This window comes from Pungitius pungitius, chromosome 12 (assembly GCF_949316345.1).
Source record: "Pungitius pungitius chromosome 12, fPunPun2.1, whole genome shotgun sequence".
Lineage (NCBI taxonomy): Eukaryota > Metazoa > Chordata > Actinopteri > Perciformes > Gasterosteidae > Pungitius > Pungitius pungitius.
The window spans coordinates 1392939-1415632 of NC_084911.1; the positions used below are offsets into that span (position 1 = coordinate 1392939).

Consider the following 22694-nt stretch of genomic DNA (forward strand, 5'->3'; position numbering starts at 1 on the left):
TTGAGAATAATTTATGACCCAAATGAGCTTCTTAAAATCAGGCGTTTTCTTTCTGTGCACAGGTAAATTAAAGCGGACTAAAGCAACATAAATTGATACTAAAGAACATTTCCTGGAAGCCATCCGGCCCTCGTGGTAATCAGATCTTCTGTCGTTCTATAGCACTTTGTGAAGATGATGTGCATTGATTGGTGCCAAAATTCGTAACAAAACTGCTAGCTAACTATGTGAAAGATATAAACACTATATAGACCTTATTTTACCTGAATTTGTCACAGGACAGACGTCTGTTGCACGAACATTAAACTGTTAACTTTAGTATCCAGTGTGATGAAAAGTAATTTTGCAGCAACGTTATCAAGAATGAATTCAATTGAACTTATCTGACTCAACATGTTGCACAAAGTCTGCCTGCGAACACAGATAAATATAATCTCTCTACTTCACAGGACTATGAGATTATGTTGAAATGCAGAGGCCAACTATAAGACATTTTCACCTTTACTATATATCTTACTTTTTCGTTGCAAATCACTACAAACATTTGCAATTGATTAATTTACCACCAGAACTTTGGACAGCCCTTTTAAATCTTTGTTCACTTTGTTAATCTGCCGTGCATTAGTTGTGTGTTTATTAACAGATACGCATCAGCAGCTCGGTAAAGTACCACAGTTCTAGATCGTACTTCACATAACTGCTGATTATGGTTTTTGGCATAATCTCGCTACATGTTTTTATCTAATATTTGTCCTTCAGAACGGGGTTGTGGAATTGGGGGGTTTACAACTGTCCAAGCAGCAAGTATTTGATTTAATACTAATATTAAACAAATAACAAAAGTGTGCAAACTTTTCATTTGACTGTCACTAAACAAAAGTGTAACTTTCAGAGCAGACGTGGGTTTAGACATGAGTTCACTAGTAAATCGACATTCTCTACATTCAGCAAAGATGGCTGCGACAGACCTTCCTTTTACAAATAAACTGATTTATGAGGAAGAAAGGTCAAATATCTGCGGCTTTGATCTTTGTCACATTGATTAGTTATCAAAACGTGCAGGATCATTATTGTAGTTAAGAGCAGCACTAACAACGATATAATATCTATGTTATAAAGTTAATATATTTGTTAAACTGTGAGAGTTGTGTTTCTTTTTGTGTGTCCTTGTCTACACGTGTGTGACTAAACCACAGCTGCATGCCTGCTGAGGTGTATTTGTGTCCACTGATAATAAAGCTTCACTGAAGAGGAAGCTTTGTGGTTAAAATACGAAGAAAGGAAACGCAAAGCTGCATCAAGTTAACCGGAAACAGACACCAAAACCTTTTGATCTTCCTACAACATAAAAGGAGAACGGAGACTAAAATATGCTATCTGTAATTATTAACTGATGCATGATTTGTATATTCGTAGTGAAATGTTTGATTAACTATATTATTATAATTCATGTTGTTTGCTCATCCTGCAGATGTTGTGCTGCATTCAGGTGCTTTGATAAGCTCTGACCAGCTGTCTACTGGAACCTGTACCCGGTAGTTAACCTGCTGGTGGCACACCACTCTTTCCCTCTACTTCATTACAATTAGCAGGATTTATTTGGATCACTTTTCCTCTGCCCGTTTGACATCTTTAGGAACCATTGAACCGTAAGCCGGGGGGAGGGGGGTTTTTATTTTGAAAATAAGAGGCGGAAGTGGCTGCGACCCGCCGCTTCGTTGCCCCTGTTTCTATCACAGGCGTGGCTGTCGTCACGCAGGGGAGCAGAGACACACGCAGCTCGTAAATCATCCGCCTTTCACTCGACTCCTTCGCGCCGTCAGAGAGAAGGAGACATCCGCCGCGGGGGGAGCCGGGCTTTTAATGTGGTGGTGCAAACACTTCATGCGCGAGCCTTCAGACATGGTGCGCGCGCTGCGGAGGGACCCCAGGCCGGCCTTAGAATAAAAATAAAGGGTAAGGATTAAATATCAGACTTAATGTAGAGAAGATGAACCATACTTCCTTGTGGAGGTAATGCTCCTCGCGTCTGTTCCTCTTTGTCGCTCTTTTTCACTTCTCTGTCGTCAAAGACGTTAAACATGTCAACACTTACAACGCAGTCTAACAGAAGTCTTTTGCTTTCACTGAATGAATTGTTAATTCAAGATGCAGAATGTGGTTTTAAATTAAGCTCGCCTCTTCAGCCTCATGTCTTCACCCCTCCTCCGCTCCCTCTCTCTCTGGGGAAGTGGTTTTCATGCAAATGATGATATTGTGATAACTCGAGGTCATTATGAGGTCTCTGACCCCAGTGGGGTCCGATGGCAGGGTCAGAGGTCAACGGTGGGCCCTGTGAGCTGGGATGGTGTGCTGGCGGCACACACACACAAAGAAGAGTTATTAATCTGATCATTATCCTTTAGTCTTTGATATGTCGTAAAATAGTTTTAAAAGTGTTACGGAAGGTCGTTTTCTTTACATTTGGTAGAGTTACTAATAATGAAACACGTTTAGAGCGTTAAATATGAATACATCAATTTTTAAAAAAGGCTCTACAAAACATCAGCGCTTAGTCGTTTAATTAATTAATTCAGATTTGTCATTGTGATGAATTTGATCAGTTATATAACGTTGTGCCCAGCTATAAATGTAAAACACCGCTCTCTGCCCTCAAAGTGTATTTGATTTCCTCTTTTATTTATTTCTGCATTCAAACACAGTCATGAGATCAGACCGAACCATTTCATGTAGTTATTTCTGCCTCCTGAAACTACTTTGTCTAACGATATGTGACAGCGAGGGTACAAATCACAACAACATTAGAAGCAAAGCCGTGACTTGTACTTTGATTAAAGTTTGGTTCCGTTGGTGAAGGTCCGCGATCACTTCTTCGTACCCTGAAAAACGCCGTGATTCTTATTTTCAGGTGATTTATAAGGAAGTAGAAACATATTCTATATCTTACACTCTTTAACGTTTAAGTTAAAATCAAGCTTTTATTTATAAGTTTGTGATTTCATTTGGGCAAAGAACTGCCAAAGTGCGTACTTTGGTACTAATCAATTGTTCTTCAGAGCAGCGTTCCAGGGTCACAATGTGACGCACTCCCGGGTATTTTATAGCAGAATAAAGTCGACCCTTTTGCAAAGCGCTCTGCAGCTACAAAAAAAAAAAAAAAAATACCACATCCTTCAGCCGGCACCACGAACATCATCAAAAACCCCGTGGGAAAATAAGTAAAAGCAGCCAACGTGCCGTCACTGCTGTCAGGGGTTCAGGTCCTAAGTGTCTACGCTCTAATAGTTGAACCCTTTAATTTTTTTTCTCAACAACTTGAAATGAGAATGAGAATTGTATTCGTTGTCGTTAAACACACATCAACATGAATCCTGTGTGTCCATCGTGTAGCCAACGGATAAATCCATCCTTCAGCCACAGAGGAGCTCTCTTCTCTCACAGCACCTTTCATGCAAATACGACAGCCAATCGGATCGCGTTAGAGCGCAAAGCTCCGGAAGAAAAGATGGTGGGGCCAAACGTCGTAAGTTAAGGGGTCCCTGCTCCATCTCGCCATCACTTTGGGGGACCCCCTGGTTTAACCCTTTTAATTGGATCAGTTGGAAACACTGGCCTTTGTGACTCTTGGTCATTTAAGACTAGATAAATGGTGATTTTCTTTCCCCGGTTCCTCTGACCTGGGCTTCCGTGTGCTTTCCGTGTCCGTCGTGTCCACAGATCCTCCAGGTGCTCCAAGTGCTACACGTCTGCTCCGTGTTTACCTTCCATCAACATCCTGTTCCCCTCCATCACATCCCACACAACACACACAAGCAAAACAAGTCGGGACTTTTACGTAAGCAAAAAACTGTAAAACCTGATTTATGTCGACCTTTACATTAAGTTCTGTGCAGATGCATTTTGGTGAATTTGTATTTATATTTCTATTTTGGCTTTGGAATGCATTTTATTTATTTTTATTCTATAGTATTTATCAGACCTAATGTTTTGGAGGGTCCCCCGATAGGACTATTGAGACTGTGTATAGAGTTTTTTTAACATATCAAACAGGGAATTAACCTCAAACATCATTATCCTTATTTACAAACTTCCTCTTCTTCTTCTTCTTCTTCTTCTTGTTGTTCCTCCTGCAGAGAAACCTGCGGCTGCTTTGTGCTGAGCGCGCGGATCCCGATGGAAGCCCGGGGAAAGTACGACTTCAGCGCCACGGCCACCGACGAGCTGAGCTTCAGAAAGGGCGACACCCTGAAGGTCAGCGGGCGACGACTCGCTTCTCGACGGCCCCCCCCCCCCCCCCCCGGGAAACATCCACCGAGTGACGTTTTCTTTGCTTTCCCCCCCGATCAGATCCTGAGCCCGCAGGACGACTGGTACAGAGCCGAGATGGGCGGGCAGGAAGGATACGTCCCGCAGAACTACGTGGAGGTGCAGACGCCGAGGTCAGAGACGCAATAACCCACACGGAGTGTGTGCGTGTGTGTGTGCGTGTGTGTGTGTGTGTGTGTTAAATCTGGTGTGTGCTCAGGTGGTTTCAGGAGAACGCCAGTCGCAGCGCTGCAGAGGACGTCCTCCGGTCCAAAGGCTTGGGACACTTTGTGATCCGAGGATGCCAGAGCTCCCCGGGAGACTTCTCCATCTCTGTCAAGTGAGGGATTCGACCACAAAAAGCTCCCCGTTTTACGCTGTGAATGAACTGCAGCCACAGCCCGATCTGATCCGACTCTGGTCTCCAGAAGGAAGGTCCTCGTCTCGGACTCAGGCCTCTTATCAGTTCTTATTGGTTAATGTGTAGCTAGCTGGAAGGCTAGCAGCTGTTAGCTCAGATCAGATTCCGACAAAAGGTTCAAACCTCGTGAGATTTGAACACGTTCAAGTGTGCTGGGAATCTGATTTAACAGTAAAGCGACGTGGATCTGAACACCGGAGGTAAACTGTGACTCATCGCGCCGCCCTCGTAGCTTCTGTGATGATTCACGCGCACCAGGAGGCCGCCGCAGTAAACACGGCCCTCTGTTTGCTTTCCTCCGTCCTCCTCGCCGGTGAACCAGCGTGTCATAAATCAATCAGTCAGTCAATCAATCAATCAATTAATCAATCAATCGAACTTTGTTAGGGTTGGTGCTGCAGGATGTTTAAAATGATTTAAAAAGAGCGATTATAGCAGTTCTATTAGTTAACATTGATACTTCAAGAATGACCTTTGGCTAATTGAGTGCACTCAAATAATTAATAAATTAGCAGTAGAACGTTTGACCACTTTGATAAAATAACAATAGAATAATATAAAGTTTAAAAGTTTGATTTTTTACAACTTAAATAATAATTTAATAATTTATCAAATATATACTTTTCCACTAAAACACAGAATAGTAAGTGATTAAATATATTTAACACTTATTTCCATGTCCCTTCAGGCACGAGAGCGACGTCCAGCACTTCAAGGTCATGAAAGACAACAAAGGGCAGTACTTCCTGTGGTCGGAGAAGTTCACCTCCCTCAACAAGCTGGTGGACTTCTACAAGTCCGTCTCCATCTCCAAGACCAGGGAGATCTTCCTCCTCGACGACGGGCCGGACGGCCGCGGCCCCCCGGGGGCCCAGCAGCCGGTGGGTGTCACGCTTCGCATCCCGGTTGTTTGGCGGTGTGAGCAGCTCGGGACGAACACGTGCATATGAAGTGAAGTGGCGGTGTGTGTGATGTCATCGCTGGTTTCCCCCCCCTCCCTTCAGGCGAAGAGGGGAAGTTTGCCCGAACAACGCAACGTGTCCGCGGCCTTCGTGGCGTCACCGCGCAGAGCTTCAGACCAGCCCCCCAGACAGCTGGTACGAACACCCTGACATCGTACATTATAGTGTGATATATATATATATATGTATGTGTGTGTGTGTGTATTTATGTGTGTATAAGTATACGTTTTTCTGTCACAGGCCAAGCGAGCCGGTCTGGAGGAGCGAGCTCAAACCATCGGTCACACGGGCCGAAGCAGCCCCGTCGCCTCCGCTCAGCCGCCGCGCCGCACGTCTGACACCATGCCCCTTCCCCAGGTCAGCCCCCCCCCCCCCCCCTCCTCACCACAGTCATGATGTCATTCCTTTATTTATTATCATTGATCGCTTCCCAAAACCTTGAAAATATTTACTACAACAAACAATAATAATGTGAAGTAGAAAAAAATGAGATTTGCAAAAAACGTGGTTCCATTTCTCCTCGATAGATTCCACATTTAATAATAATAATAATAATTTGGAAGAATTACAAAACACAAACCAGAAACAAAGCGACTTGTTGCGCTTTAACTCACACGTTTCTATGAATAAAACATGGCCACCGAGCGGATGGCGTTGACCAGGTGTCCTTGTCCCGTCCCACAGAGGGCGTCCACGCCGCAGGTGAAGGCGCTCTACAACTTCAGCGCCGAGGAGGCCGACGAACTGGGCTTCAGCGCCGGCGACATCATCGAGCTGCTGGATCGCTCCGACCCGTCGTGGTGGAGGGGGAGGCTGCGGGGGAAGAGCGGCCTGTTTCCCGCCAACTACACAACGCTGCTGTGAGAGGAAGAACGACCCCCCCCCCCACCCCCTCCCACAGCCCCCCCCCCTCCCACAGACCCGCTCCCAGCAGAAAGAACTGACTCATCTGATCTCTGCCCAAAAGGACCGAGTCATTTAGGATTTTAGTGACTACCTTCAAACGTGTGGCACCAGGGGAACTTTTTTATCTTTGGCATCAGCGCGTCTCCGTCAGTCAATGTGCGGCTGTAACTTGTTTCTGCTCGCTCGTGGTGGTGAAGTCGCCTTTTTATACCGCAAGAGGTTTTGGATATAAACATTCAGAATAAGAAATAAAATCATTGATGACGACGATGATGATGAGAGGCTTCTGAGATGATTCTTTTCTTTTTTTTAAAGGCAAGTAGGGGTTAACTGTGAAGGTCCACCCTCCTTCAGGGGATTTCGGTTTTTATTATCTTCTGCAGCCTGAGGCCAAAATTTAAACAGAAGTAGGCAAAGTTAGCCTTCAAAATAAAAGCTGCAGTAAAGCCATGTGTTTATGGTTTCAATATCTAGATAATATCTAGCGTCTCTACGTCACATCTAATTAGTCAAGTTATCCCTTCCGTTCACTGTCCGTCTGTCACTGTAGTACAATTCATTTATTCATCTGACAAACCTTACATTTACTCACTAGATATAGTGCTTTAAGACTTTTTTTTCCAATAAAGACGTCCTGGGCTACAGCCATCTTCTGCTTATGATGTCGTTTTTATCTTTACAAGTTGAAATCCTTGTAGGTGACATCTTTTCAGTTTGAGAGTGTTCGCGTCCAGTCTCCTACCTAAAAGTGAAGCCAATTACTTTCAGTAATTTAACTTAAAAGGTGAAACTAATATATTAGTATATATATATTATATAGCCATAATCATCAAAATTATATCAAATAAAGGCTTGAAATATCTCACTTTGCAAGTAATGAGTCTATATAATATATTAGTTTCACCTATAAAGTTGAATTACTGAAAGTAATGAGCTTTTTCTAATCTTAATCTTGAAGTGGGTTGTATTTAGTGTGCTTTTAATGTAAAACCAGATGCAAAAATATTTGTTTTATATAAATGTATTTGCATGATATTTAATGGTTCAAATGTTAGGAGTATATCTTGAAAAGTAAAGTCGAGTCAGCATTTTCTTTTCAGTTTTTAAAGATGTTTAAGAAATGTTACCCTCTAAACGAAAAGTAAATCAATTAAAAATACATTTAACAATCGGACCTTGTTGTGCAAAAGAACTCTTAACACCAACTGCTTCTTTTATTCTGAAAGTCACAGCACAGCCAGTTCACTTCCATACAGTTAGCTGCCCCGCCCCCTGCTTCTCACCTGAGAGACTCACCTGCGTATACCTGCGCTGCCAGTGCGCACATCGCCGGACAACAGGACGACGCGCCCGCCCCTCCCCCTGCCCACTTTCCCCCCCCCCACCCCCCCTTCTTCTGTCCCCCGCGGAGGAACTGGGGACCTGCGATGGCGGAGTCCCAGCTGGTGTGCATGGACGAGGGCCACGTCAACGAGAAGGTGCCGGAGACCACGCCGGCGTTCTACTACAGCGAGGAGCAGCGCGCCGCGCTGGAGCAGCTCCTGCGCAACGGGGACGGCGCCTTCAGGACGCGCCTGCGGGAGGACAACGTCAAGGACTTCCTCTCGGCCCGGGAGGTCGCCTTCATCCGGAAGAGCTTCCGGGAGTACGACGGCGACAGCGACTCCGAGTCCGGGGAGCACGAGCGCGCCAAGGAGTCCCCCAGCGCGGACTCCGGGGTCCACTCCACCTACTGGCCCGAGATGTCCGACACCGAGGTGCCGCCGCTGGACATCGGCTGGCCCGGCGGCAGCGGCGCGTACAAGGGGGTGACCCGGGTGTCCGTGTACTCGCACCCCCCCAAGGAGGCCGGGCCCCACATCAAGCAGGTGGTGAGGGCCCTCATACAGGAGGCCCACAAGGTAGCCTATGACGTTGTTGCGTTATTGACTTTTTATTCTACAGTCTAGTTTGAATCAACTTGTTCATCAACGTGTTTCTGGCACAAATAATATTGTGTCCGTGATATTGACCTCTTTACATCAGGCGAGACTTGGTGAGCTGTAATCAATGGCTTAAATTTATGGAAGAATCGCGAGAAGAAGAAACGACCAAACATTGACTTTTCTAATCTGTGATTGGTTTGATGGATTCATCTATGATTCCAGATCTTCTTTTCATGTCAAACCCAGAAAAATCAATTATCTTAAAACCGATCAAAACAACAACAAAAATCGCTTATGGTGACTGCATTTCATATTTAGTATTTCATAACATGAGTTACACAAGGAAACAAAGACCAAATACAGTGAGAGTTTAATGTGTGTTTGTTCGTAAACAACTTGCTGGTTTTTATTTGTTTAAGTGTTTGGTGCAGAAGTCGCCTTAAGTCAAAAATAGATAATTAAAGGACTATTCACCCCTTTTGTCGTGTATTTAACAGGCGGAATTGATCACCGATCAGCATATATTTGCCAGATATTGATATGTTGACATAGAACTCTTTGTTCATTGTGTGTAATATTGATTTAAAACCCGATGCGTGTCCTCAGGGACTTTAGTAGCTTTCCATCTGATTACTTCAGACGGGTTCCAACTTGTTCAGTCCAACCTACTTCCACTTTATGAGCAAATTCAAATGTCGGTTAAGAGTTTATTACCCAAAATGTAAATGTTCATTGTCGACTCCTGTGCCGCACAGGTGTGGTTGGAGGGGAAAAAAGGGTTTTAAATGCGCTCAGGTCGAGCGGTTGAGTGCAGGAATATTCACACACATACAGGTGGAACTCGAAAAATTAGAATATCGTGAAAAAGCTCATTACTTTCAGTAATTCAACTTAAAAGGTGAAACTAATATATTATATATACTCATTACATGCAAAGGGAGGTATTTCAAGCCTTTATTTGATATCATCTTGATGATTATGGCTTATAATATATATATATATTAGTTATTCAAATTTTTTGAGTTTTACCTGTACGTACCTGCAGATTACAGTCCCGCATGCTGAGCGTGAATCACGCCCACGGCACCGATAATAAACAGCACATCAGCAGGTTTAAACAGGCTGAGTCATCGCTCGGATGTCACATCAGGACTCGCACAAGGAAGATACAAGTTTTAATTCCTTCGCTCGCCCCCTCAGAGACTCCCGCAGGTCGACCTGGGGGGGGGGGGGGGGGGGGGGGCGAGTGAGTTCCTTCCGGATCGCTGAGCTGCAGCTTCTGTTCGTGAGCGATCCCAGGTTCCGTTGGCCCTGACGGGGGCCCCCCCAAAACAAATGGTTTCTCCCTCCCTGAGCCAACGCTTTTCTCCAAAGCTCATAAGCAGTTCCCCCGACGTGCCCTCAATCAAGAATCACTCCACATTCGCTTTTGATAATTGCTGCCTATTGACATTCGGCCGAGCGGTTGTGTGTCTGCCAGAGGAACTTGTTTGGAGGATCAGGTCCAAACAAGAAGAAGAGAGCAGTAATGAGGAAATGTGGGGTGGGGGGGGGGTATAAAAGCCTCACGCAATTAACTTTGAAAATGGAAGGTGCATTTGTTGCGTAAATACTTCCTGGATCTAGTTGTCCCTTTTCCCTTGTTGTGGTCTCGAGCACGGACACCTAGCATCGCGTGCTAATCCCAGCGCTTCGAGTTACACATTTTATCACCTGGAGAAACCAGTTTCACCCAAATATCAACTGCTACTCCCTCGGTAAATTGAGGCAAAGTTCTTTGTTGGATTGTGTTTGTCGGTTGATGGAAGGTTTTAATGTTTTAATAGAGAGGGAGCTCCAAATGACCCAATACCCAGAACCCATCCGCCACGCACACACACACACACACACACACACAGCACATTTGTGTGGTTGGGTAGTTAATGAATAAAGGTTGTGACCTATGACGTAAAGGATGAGTACATTTTGCTCTTTTGCGCCCCCCCCCCCCAGGTGGTGGCCATCGTCATGGACTTCCTGACAGACCTTCAGATCCTCCAGGACCTGCTGGACGCGGCGGCGCGGCGCGGGGTGGCTGTCTACGCCGTGCTGGAGGCCGGGGGCGTGCCCCACTTCCTGGACATGTGCAGCCGGCTGCAGATCAACGCCATGCATCTGCGGGTGAGCTCGGCAAACACTGGAGGGGGGGGGGGGGGGGGGCGGCGCTAGTACAAACACACGAGCCAATGCATGTCGCTGCTGTGCCTCCTTTAGCAGACAAAGGCAGCGGCTGATGATTCTCGTGGATTAGAGGTCCAGTCGCTGTGTTCTGGTCCATGCGTTCACAAAGAAAACATCTAAACGTGTGACCCCCCCCCCCCCCCCTCCCTCCTTGTGTCACATGGAAAGCTTCAGTTATTCAGTTCTACATTAGAACTAACTAATTTATTCATGCTGTAATAAAACTCCACACTGGTGTAATGATTGGAATAAAAATGAAATTGATTATACTTGTAGGAAATTTGGGCATTCAAAAAAAAAAAACGTTGAAATAATGGATAGCAATTTTTAAAGAATACCCAGAATTAACATGAATATTGATGTTTTGCCCCGCTTCTTTAAAGAAGGGTTAAAGAGAACAATCACTCTACTTTTCTAAATGAACGTCTAGTGCGGAGTGACAGAAGCTGCACCGTGTCACCTGTCACCTCCACGCCGCCCGTATCTCCGCCCTGTAGGAGCGATGGACCCTCTGATACTGTTACACACACACACACACACAAACCCTCGGACTGTAACCTGAGGCTCCTCTCGTCCCCCTTTCTCCTCCCTGCCGGTAAACTCATGAAAGAACTTGCAATTTGACCTTTTATTTAATGGCAAAGTGGTCTTTGTGTTCCGAGGCGTGACTGTGCAGCTCGGTTGTGGATGGGGGGAAGGTGTGGTGGGTGGGTGGGTGGGTGGGGGGGGCTTAGTGGGTTTACTCAGGCTCGCCCGTGTGATGCTAAGCTACCTGACGCGTGTAAACAAGCAGGCCTTTCTTCACAGAACCTGCGCGTGCGGATGGTGAGCGGCTCGGGGCTCGCCCTGTCCTTCGGGAAGCTGCCCGGGAGCCTCTGCTCCAAGTACATGCTGGTGGACGGAGAGAAGGTCATGTTCGGGTCCTACAGGTGAGCTCGAGCGCACACGCAGCGACCCGTCGGGTTCTTTCTAGTAGCTCTACGGCGAGGACGGGTTTTTCCACATGATCGACATCACGTTTACTTCCTGCTTCTGCAAAGACCCGTAGGCCTGTCATCGTGTCATCGTGTCGTCAGCGTGGCTCAACAGGTGCATCGGGTTCCTTCTTCCTTTGTAGCTTAGCCGAATAGATAAGATTGTTGAAGGAGATGAGGACTCAGATCCAAATGTTTGGAAGCTCTTAGTATGAAAGGGACCTTCTTTAAAAAAGTTTCAACACAATAGAAAAAGCACTGGTAATAATGACCTAAAGACCCTTTTGAAGCTCTTCGGAGCGCTCTGCTCATCTGTAGTTGCTCTCGTGTGGTTCAACTTGTCCATCATGATTACTGACTGAGGCCAACATGCAAAACCTGGGTGAGATCATCATCATCATCATCATCATCATCAGGAGGCAACGAAGGAATGTCTGTGTGTCACTAGAGGGTTTTTTATATAATAATTAACCAGGTTTAGTGAAATAATAAAAAAGCCAGATGTTCTCTCACCTGTAAACAAACGCATCGCAACAACAGCAACAACATTTCAGCTTAGTTTCATTTATGGCTGTTAGACATTAAATAATCACACTTTTATAATAATTCAACTCTTTATTGGATAGAATATAAATATAGAACGTTAGTGATGCTGAGCTGATATTCAATAACTCATGTTTCAAAATTCAGCATCATTCAAAAAACTGACTCCATGCAAAGAGGATCAGCTGATTTAATGTATTTATTCATACATACAAATACGTCATGGAGAGTTCATCTGTGTACAGAAGCCTGTGTTTGAATAAGATGACGCATCTTTTCACACGTCATGTTTGTCTCGTGTGATTCAGCTCGTTCTCAAAACGTTAATGAATTTAAATCAAACAACCTTTTAAAAGCTCACATGTGAGATAAGACCACTGACCTCACAACGACATCAATCTCTTCCTCCTCCAGCTTCACCTGGAGCTCGTCCCGCATGGACAGGAACACCATCACCGTGATGTCGGGGCAGATCCTGGACTTCTTCGACACGGACTTCCGGGAGCTGTACGCCGTGTCGGAGCAGGTGGACCTCTACGCCGAGTTCAACATCACCAAGCCGCCGCTCGCCACGCCCGTCCGCGTGCCGAAGGCGGAGAGGATCCAGCCTCTGCCCGTCTCCATGTCTCGCTTTCAGGTGTCCGTCGGGGACTCCAGACAGGTGGACCTGAAGGTGCCCGCCCATAAATACCACAACCCCAAGTACTCGTTAGTTTTCGGGAAGGGCGCGGCGGCCCTCACGGGTTCGCTGCAGGACCTGTCGACGGCGAGGGACCCGCTGGGGAACGGCCTTCGAGCCCCCGGGGGCGATGCGGGCCGAGCCCCCCCGCAGAGTCCCGGTTCGCCCGCGGGGGAAGACGACGACGGGGACGGAAAGGGGCCCGCGAAGAAGAGCCAGCTCTTCAGCTCCAGGAAGCAACGCAGCTCTTTCAGGAACTTTTTGAAATCCAGGGGAACGCCGGAGACGTTGGAGGAAGGCGTGGTGACCCCTCAGGTGACCTCCCCCACCCGGAAGGCGCCGGAGACCAACGGAGTCGCAGGAAGCGAGGCGGAGGACTCGTTTGAGATCATTGAGATACGCAGTCCGTTGAACCCCAAAGCCAAGAAGCCCTCGAAGCTCCTGCCGAGAAGCATGTCTCTGCAGACCATCAACACCGGACACGAAGACGGTGCGTCCTCACGTAGTCGCCTTTTATTAATGACCTTTTGTTAGCAAGTCATCTGCAGATTGTTTCCTTGATTCATTGATTCCTTATTTGGCCGATTAAGAGAAGAGTTTTTCACATTTGAACAGCTGACGCATGTAATGGTTCCTCTACTTAAATCATTCGGATAGAAGGGTTTAACCGGTTTAGGCGTTACTATGCAGACGATACATTATTTTATTTAGAAGGCAACATCAAACTCGATGTAAGAAGAACAAACATTTTCACAGTGAACAAAAATGGATGGATTCCAGGTTGAGTCCGTGCTGCTATCAGTAAACCAGGGAATTATTTTCACAGCCTGTTTTTAAATATATATCAATAAGCTATTGATCCATCTCCTTTTGTTTTTGTTTGTCGACAGGGTCTAAAGGTCGCGGGAGGCATCAAAAGAAGAACTGCATCCAGTCGTGAGATCGGCCCCGCTCTCCCCTGGCTGACACCCGATGACATCACGCTCCTCCCCGGGGAGCCTTTCACGTGGAGCTCCAGAGGATCCGGATGGAGGGACATTCCATCGCAGCAGTGTGTTCTTTGTATCACATTAATGCAGCGGAGCGTTTTAGTGTTTCGACGCTGACTGAACGCAGAGCGCCCCGAGGCTTTAGGGGTGACGTCGCACCTGGTTGCCATGGCGAGAGGCGATGAGTTGTGCCGTTTGCCCCCCCCGAGTGTCGCCTTACAGGAGAGCCTGGGTAACACAACAAGTGCACAGCCTGTGAATAATGCACACTGGCTGCTGCATGGGGACTTTGCATGTTTACACCGTGGGTTAATTCAGGAGGAAAATGACTAAAATGTGAATCCCTGAGATGCAAATAATCATTCTTTTATAGCAGAAATTGCATAAAAAACATGAAATCATCAGTTCTTTCAGAATGAGTTACAGAAAATGATGTATTTTCTATTTACATTTGAGGTTGATAAAATGTGTTTATCTTTGATCGCTGGTGACCATGAACTACTGTTTTTATAAAGGTACTTACAATGTTTTAATTAGCTTTTAATACAGTTTTTGTGGTTGTAGATTATATATGCAATGCTGTAAGATAATTACTTTTTAAACTGAAACATACAATACAACTTATTACACTTGATGCAATAGTTCTTCGTAACTTATTAAGCCACCATTTTTCCCTTCATCCTAGTTCATCCAAAGTTCTCTTTGAGGCGGTTTTATATATATATATGTATATATATATATGTATATATCGCAGCAGTGTGTATATATATGTATGTATGTATATATATATATATATATATATATTAGGTGAAGCTATTTATGTCTATTTCACAGGTGTCCCGTGTGCTCACTGAGGGAACGTGTTCCGTTGGTGTTTATTCGTGCACCTGCTCCCAGGAAACCACAGCGCTGCGTCGCAGCTGACGGCAGGAAGTGACATCACGTGCTCTTAGGAGAAATGCAGACTCTGAGCTTCTGGATGCTCATAGTCACAGAGAAAGTAAAGTGATGGAGTACCTCCACCTGCTGGAGAGATTCACCGCTTTATTGTACCGGTTTAGTTTCTTCCACCAACATGCAGACGTTAAATTATACAAAGTGGTAAACAAAATGTTCCAGATGACATCATACACTATAGAAGTAACATTATTAATAAATTAATCTAAAAGCTTTATTTACAACACTCTGTTGGTACTAACAGGAAAGCAATGAATTAACATTGATGACAAAATAAAGTTCCCCCCCCCCCCATGTCATGTGTAAAAATACCTGAATTGTCAAATGAAATGGCAATAGAAATAAATAACTAACTCCCCCCCCCCCGACCGAAAGAGACACAGAATCACTTCAAGTGAAATGAATCCTTCTGCTTTTAGTTTATTTTCATTTTAAATGAACTTGTTTTAGTTTTGAGTTTCATTTTCATTCTGTCGCAATTATTTGTGGACATTTAAAGGATCATTTGACTCCTTCTGTGTCTCTGTGGACATTTAAAGGATCATTTGACTCCTTCTGTGTCTCTTTGTGGACATTTAAAGGATCATTTGACCCTCCCTGTGTCTCTGTGTCTTTCAGTGTTCTTTGTGAATATAAAATCCATAAAACTTGGCGTCCCGGATCCAAACACTACGAGGAAGTGTTGCTGATGACTTTCCTCTTGCGTAGGGACACCAGGTCATAAAACGGGTCTTTGGTGATACTCGCCCTGAAAGACAGGATGGACAGTCAGACTTTTTTTCAAATCTGCCCATCATTACCTTTTTTAAAGCTCATGTAGTGTTTAATCGTCCTGTAAGACGCAGCGGCGGCGGGTCTCTCACCTGATGGCGTCGATCCAGTTGTCCCGCTCCTCCGAGCCGGCGGCGCTCAGCTTGTAGGACTGATGTTTGCCCTGCACCACCCGCCCTTTGTTCTCCGTCTTGCAGGCCTTGATCTTCTGTCCTTTGGGGTTATACAGCTCCAGGCAGTACTGTTCCAACACACAGGAGGCCCCGCGTTACTGCGTGCGTGCGTGTGTGTGTGTGTGTGTGTGCGCATGGTGGCGACAGAGGTAAAAGACACTGTACCGGTTTGCTGGAGTCGCACAGCTTCCCGACACAAAGGTTCTCCAGGGGGATGATCCCGATGGGGTCCTTGTCCTGCGGGCGGAGGAGGTGGAGGAGGACGACGTTAGAGACGCCCAGCGCTCACGCGTCGATGCGATGGCGGCGATGAGCGATGCTTACCGTCGTGTATTCAAAGTAGTACAAGCAGCTGTCCGTCAAAATGAACCACCTCCTCTTCCAGGTTTTCACTCGACCACCTTCAACAGATCGATGTTCACGTTAATCGGTGAATGGACCCTCCCCCTCCCCCCCCCCGAGGGCCTCCGTCGGCATCTCACCCATCTTCAGGAGCCAGCCCTCCCGGTCCGGGTTGAAGAAGGTCAGCGTGAGGTCGTTCCCGTCGTCCACCGGGATTTTGAACGGCTCGCTGCGGATGCTCGCGTACAGTTTCTGGAAGAGATGGAGCGGTTCCTTGTTTTAAAGTGCGATGGAGAAGAAAGATTCGGGTCACAATGGATCAATCAAAAGATTATGAGAGGCGCACCGTCAGCAGCTCGGTGGGGAGGTCCTTCCCGTTGTTGATCCCTCGGTTCATGGTCACGAACCTCTGCAGGCCGGGTTTGTCCTTCACGTTGGGGTTGTGGAGACTCGTGTTGAGCATGATGATGGCAAAAGACAGGATGTAGCATGTGTCTGCACACACACACACACACACACACACACGATGGAGGAAACGCTGTTAGGATTCTGCAGCTGTGCGTGTCCGACACGTAAATAACACAAAACAAGTTGTATGTCGCCATGGTAACGGCAGCCTCTTGCAAAAGGGAGTGAGGCCAAAGGAGGCGAAGGAGACTCTCATGTGCGTCTTTCGCTCTCTGCGTTATCTGTGCATCGAACTAGATCAATCAGATGGATCGACAGATTTCGGTTTCCTCTGACTTCCTCTGAACCGCGGGGCGCGTTTGGACATCCTCATCGTCACGACATCTGTCCCTCTGTGGGCCGACGTTATTTTAAACCAATGACTGGGTGAGGCTGAAGAAGACCTGAAACTAAATCAAATGTGAGTCAAATTTGTGACTAATGTACTAAAATGTCCTGTTTTCCTCCTGCCAATGTATTCGTTAGCTTCACTTCTTTCTGACTGCTCCATAATGTATTACGTTTCGTACCTTGAGTGGCCCTAAAACACGCTGCACTGCCTGCGTAAATTGCACCTGTATTAATAATAATTCCCTGTGAAGGCTGCCAGCGGAGGAAGACTTTTTATCTCTGATCAGTTTCTATTGTGACATAAAACATGTTGTAAAGCAGCATGCAACCAGTGACTGAGTCTGTGCACCTGTGGACTGGAAGACCCCCGGGTTACAGTCGCAGTAGCGGGTCGCGAACGCCTCCATCATCCTGTCAATCTTCTGCGCTTCTCCCGGGAGACGGAAGCTCCACAGAAACTGCCTGCAAGAGACCGAAACACACAGGTGGTCAGAGAGGGAGAGAGAGGCGAGGGGAACGCCGCCGTTACGTCTTGGTATCAAACAAACCAACCTCAGCGCTTGCACCAGATTCAGGTCGGAGAATTCGTGCAGACGCACAAACGCTTTGAGGGTCTGCAGGTGCATTTCCTCCCTGCGGGAGAGGAACAGGAACACAAGAGATGAGGCGGAAGGTCAACCTATAGGACCGGTTCCCTCGTCAGCTGACTGCACACTCGTCATGGCGTCATGGCGACGTCCCCAAACAGTGGCGATGACGCCATTTGCGCGCGTCACAATGCCTTCGAGGTCTCGAGTGCGTCCCGCTGTACCTTTCTCCCAGAAAGTTACCGATGGCGGTCTTGTTGAGTCCGTCCTCTTTGTAAAGGAACTCGGCCAGCGACTCGGCTCGCCACTCCAGCAGCTCGCTGTCCACCAGGTAGAGGACACCCTGAGGACAAGCAGACGGTCCCGGTGCATTTGTCTTGGTTCAAAGTTGGACGTTCATTCATTTGATCAAAGCTTTCACTTGCTCTGTAAAGGGTTCTTATGTCTCACTAAAATGACAAAGGACAAAGGAAAAAGACAAAGTCTCCTCTTAATGTCACTTCGCGAACACATCTGGAAAATATGAGCCTCTCGACTGAAAGTGCCCCCCCTCCCCCCTGCAGAGCCGCCCTCCAAATCAATTACACCCCAAAGACGCGGGAGGGCCCTCGCCCCCCCCCCCCCCCCCTCGAGCTCGGAGGAAGAGACGTATGCTTCTGCACCGCTTTCAGGGAACAGGATGTGGCTTTTCTCGCTACTCTGCGGCCCTCTGCGCCTGTGCATCGGTTGCATTTCTGCACGCGGGCCGCCATCACCTGGGGGAGAAGTCGCTGAAGGATCGACCTGCTTCACCTCCTCTGAGGCTCAACGCGCTGAATCAAATCCCACGAAGCGCGTCGGCACCATTTCATGCATTTTAGAGCTTCTTCCACCACTGATTCCTGTAATCTACGAACAACAAATCCTCTTTGGAGTGTCTGTGGACACCAAAATACACCTTAAACTCACCTTATTGGGGTCCATGTTGAATTTCTTTTTCCCACGGATGAATCTCCGGTTCTTCACGTTTTTACTGCAACAAAATGCCAAAAATATCATTCTTTTTTTCCTACTGCAAATTAAATGACAAATAAATGTTGCAGAAATGTGTCAAAATAAGAGTAAAGTGTGTGATATTTTGAATTTCTAAGTGGCCACACTGCTTTCTGAGGGTGAATAATCTTCAGGGACCATTTGCATAATTGGTGTAATGCACGTTGGGCGTATATTTGTCACATGAGGCTCAAAATGACTGAAATGAAATGATCTTAACAGTTTCATTTAAGATGTATTCATTCGACAATGGTATTTTGGCTTATTAGAGGTGAAAGATCAAATGTTTTCTCAGTTAATTACAAAAAAATGACCCGTTTGGAGGATTCCGGGGTGCTTCGTCAGCGTGTATTTAATTCCGTGTATTCGGGCGGTGCAGTTGACAAACTGTGGTCATTATACCAGTAAATGCTCATTTGCACCTTCTGAAAGTAGCGACGATAGCAAGAGGAAGTGAAAACATGGTGATGGCTGCGCCGACACACACCACATTCTCAAAATGTCAAGACTTCCTCTGCACTTTTTCGCTGCCGCACCTTCACAAAACCGCCGTGAAACACTGAGGGTCACTTGTGCAGCGGCTCGGGGGGAGATTGTGCCGATGGGGAAAAATGCAAATGATAACAATTGAAATCAATCGGCTGCCGCCGCTGTGCACGGCGTGTGCAGAGCGTGTGCAGAGCGTGATGGATGGAGGACGAAATGAATGAGGAACGGCTGAAGGACTCAAATTAGCAGAGTTCAGGACAACTAGACAGTTATGTTCAAGTACAAAAGCTAAAGGGTAAAGAGCCCGAGGCGTTGGATTAACCAAGTTAAGTCAAATTAATATCAAAGTAAAAGATTGACTAATTAAGATTAGTTTTTAGTAACAGAGAAACCATTAAAGTATCTCGCTGACAAAGAGTTGGCAGGAGAGGTTGATGCACAACGTCTCCAGGTGGGGCCTTAAACGAATCTGACAAGGCTTTGGAGGCCGAAAGGATCGGAATGTGAAGCGTTTTTTTAATGAAAACCAAAGGCTCCTTCTACGAGACATGTGACCTGCGTGCAAAGAGCTGCTCCTCATCCTCACCTCTGCGCCTTCAGCTCGGGGCTTTGGACTTCTGCCGTGACGTCATCGATCTCCAACCTCAGCTTCTGAAAAAAAAAAGAAAACAAGAGAGAGTTGAAAGAAAAAAAGTCGTTGAGTCGGTACCAAGGTTCTTGGTCTGCGTCACAGACAAAGTCACGTGACTCAGAGCCGGAAAATAACCTTCACACCTCAAAGGAAAAAACATGGCGAATGAAACACCTTCATGTGCTGTGAAAAGCTCTGTTGAGGCCATCAGGAGGGGCGAGAAGAATGATATTTAGATCTAGATATAAAAATACACCGTACCTGAATGTCATCCAGCAGCTCAAACCCGTGAATCTCCATGGTGTGACCCTGTGTCTTCCCTCCTGGGGGGGGTTTCGGTGGAGCTGTGTGTGTGTGTGGGAGGGGGGGCGACAAGAAGGCTTCGGTGAAAACGGCGTGCACTTTGACCGTCTTCACGCGCTCGCCATCACACAGCAGCAGTGACAGGAGGGGTCAGTGGACTCAAACCCTCCCTCCCTTTCATTTTTAATTTAACCTTCACTAACGTACGTCATTGAAATGTAAATTATCATTTATCCTTATTATCAAATGACAACAAAACATAGTGTTAATTGACGAATCAGCAGCATTTGCAATGAATCCCCACAACTAAACGACAAATAATGTGACACAATTTTAAACACTTTGAAAACCAATCCATTATTTCTAAGATAATATCAATGCTCTCAAAAAGCAGAAAGGGATATTGTCCGCGTACCTTTCCCCCAGAGGAAGCTGTCCTTCCTGCGTATGGCCATGTTGTGGATGGCGCTCTGACAGACTGACAGCCCGAACAGGAAGCCGAGTCAGCGCGTCAGAGGGGAGAAGAGGGCCGGCGCTGCTTCTGTGACACCGAACGCACGCCGAGTCCCCTCCACGACTCTGTCATTACCACACGCCTGATACGACTATACTGCAAAACAGCTCGTGAACACTGATATTAAATATGAAGACATCTTGAAACAAAAAAAGGGTTCCCTCTGCACCAAGTCAACATCAAACACGCCCACCTGAGCAGGAAGGAAGCAACTGGAGCGCCGGCTCATTTCTAAACGCCAGGCCCCATCTAGTGGGGCTTCACTACTACTAAATGAATTATTCAGGGGTCGTCAACAAATCCCACAATAAAGCTCCTGCCTACAAAACAGCTCATTTACTATAAATATTACACGCTGTTATGTTCACTTGGTTCATTTACTTTGCAACAACCTCAACGTTGAGATTTTCACTGATGTTTATTCAGAGTTGAATTTCCATAAATGGGTTTATTTTCTAACATTTCTTGCCCCTGATTGTGTTCACTGGCTGCTTAGCTGTGCACAAATGTGGGCGGAAAAAAACGATAAAGATGCAACTAGATGCTGAAAAAAAGGCCAAAATTGGAGAAATGTCAAGTCACCAAACCCGTGGTCACGTGAGTCAGTCTTTATTTCAGATCAGCGGGTATTTTCGGCGGGATGAGAGCGCGTTAATCATCACGACTTTAAGAGTTGAACTGATCGTCACTCACTGAACAAACCGTGTGTTTTAAGGGGAAACGTCACTTCATGAATTGTCTTAGAAACACACGGAATGATCTTCAAGCAGCTGAGGATAAAACAGAACAATAATTCCTTGAGTCACCTCAAACTTGCTTGTGTGTTGCTGACTGTAAAAAATGTCCCCAAAATTGTCCTTGAGCAGCTGTTTCCGCAGTGACACGACGATGAGCCGTCTGCGTTGACCCTCAGCGTCTCCCGTCCGTCATGTGAGAGACGCTGACGAACCGCCTCCTGTAATTGGGCTTGAAGACGTTGTGACCTTTCCTTCGTAGCAGGAAGGAGACGAGGTAGCTAGGACACTCACCATGAACAGCTCACTGAAAGGTATTATGGGAACAAGCCCGGAGGCCCAGGGGACCAGAGGACGGGTTCTAAACCTCAGACCGAAAACCTAAAAGATGTGGCACCTGGGACATCTTTAAAAGGATTTTTGAATTAAATCATTTGAAATGATTTTGAAAAAGAATCTCACGTGTCCCCTGGAGGGCCTTCACGTACCCCCAGGGGTCCACGCACCCCCACTTGAGAACCACTGGAAATGAGAGACACGAATCAACCTGTAAAGTGATGAAATAATGCAAAGAAAAATGCAAGACAACTTCAGAGAGACACAAATCCACCAAAGAGATGCAACATTGCTGCAACGAGACAAAACCACCCAGAGAAGAAAGGAAACATGAAAGAACTCCTGAGAGACGCAAAAAAATAAGTAAATAAACCAAAGAGGGTCCACAAACTAACAGTAACAACCGCAGTGAGACACAGTGAGACAGAATGAGACACAATGAGACACAGTGAGACACAGAGACACAATGAGACACAATGAGACACAGTGAGACACAATGAGACACAATGAGACACAGTGAGACACAATGAGACACAGAGACACAATGAGACACAGTGAGACACAATGAGACACAGAGACACAATGAGACACAGTGAGACACAATGAGACACAGTGAGACACAATGAGACACAGAGATACAATGAGACACAAACAGCTAAGAATGAAATAAAACACAAGTTTCTAAGAGACACAAAACAACAATGTGGACAGCGCGGTGACAATGAGACATGAAGGTATGAGGGACGGCCTCCGGAGGGCCGACGTCTCGTCACCTGTCCCCGACGTCCCCGCTGGGCGCACTGAGAGAGGTCAGAGCCGCTGCTCCATGAGCCCCGTGTGTCCTCCCGAGTCCTCGGGTCCCCCCGAGGAGGAGGAGCAGGAGGAGGAGGAGGAGGAGAGGGAGTCCTGGATATTTAGTGATTATCGAGGGATTATCGAGCAGTCGATGAGTGAGTTGAGTGTCCCCCCCCCCAGGGGTCCAGCAGCAGCGGCCCGTCTCCGGGGGCCTGGAGGATCTGGGTCTGCAGTCTCGGTTGCCACGGTAACCGGTCGCAGGACAGACCTGGGATGTGTGTGGCGCGCAGACGGCGAAGATCAATCAG

The 22694-nt window shown here is 46.6% G+C and overlaps 3 protein-coding genes across 4 annotated transcripts; 2 read left to right on the forward strand and 1 right to left on the reverse strand.

Annotated features, from left to right (window-relative positions):
- The first annotated feature begins 1729 nt into the window (after positions 1-1729).
- On the forward strand, positions 1730-7243 carry grap2a (GRB2 related adaptor protein 2a). Of its 2 annotated transcripts, XM_037477345.2 has the most exons (9): positions 1730-1956; positions 3718-3835; positions 4134-4251; positions 4348-4439; positions 4526-4645; positions 5415-5607; positions 5731-5823; positions 5929-6045; positions 6373-7243. In XM_037477345.2, the coding sequence occupies exons 3-9, from the start codon at positions 4174-4176 to the stop codon at positions 6550-6552; spliced, it is 873 nt and encodes a 290-aa protein (XP_037333242.2). In that variant the 5' UTR covers positions 1730-1956; positions 3718-3835; positions 4134-4173; the 3' UTR covers positions 6553-7243. The 2 variants fall into 2 exon arrangements, with proteins under 2 accessions (XP_037333242.2, XP_037333243.2); XM_037477346.2 differs by lacking the exon at positions 3718-3835.
- A 747-nt stretch (positions 7244-7990) lies between these two features.
- fam83fa (family with sequence similarity 83 member Fa) lies at positions 7991-15200 on the forward strand. Its single transcript, XM_037475210.2, has 5 exons — positions 7991-8495; positions 10512-10679; positions 11547-11668; positions 12671-13425; positions 13826-15200. The coding sequence occupies exons 1-5, from the start codon at positions 8022-8024 to the stop codon at positions 13873-13875; spliced, it is 1569 nt and encodes a 522-aa protein (XP_037331107.2). The 5' UTR covers positions 7991-8021; the 3' UTR covers positions 13876-15200.
- Positions 15201-15236: 36 nt separating this feature from the next.
- cyth4a (cytohesin 4a) lies at positions 15237-20695 on the reverse strand. Its single transcript, XM_037477577.2, has 13 exons — positions 20423-20695; positions 19966-20048; positions 19660-19724; positions 18501-18564; positions 17777-17895; positions 17518-17598; positions 17315-17427; positions 16514-16662; positions 16308-16419; positions 16150-16226; positions 15991-16062; positions 15745-15893; positions 15237-15629 (listed from the first exon to the last, which is right to left on the reverse strand). The coding sequence occupies exons 1-13, from the start codon at positions 20460-20462 to the stop codon at positions 15551-15553; spliced, it is 1203 nt and encodes a 400-aa protein (XP_037333474.1). The 5' UTR covers positions 20463-20695; the 3' UTR covers positions 15237-15550.
- Positions 20696-22694: the final 1999 nt, after the last annotated feature.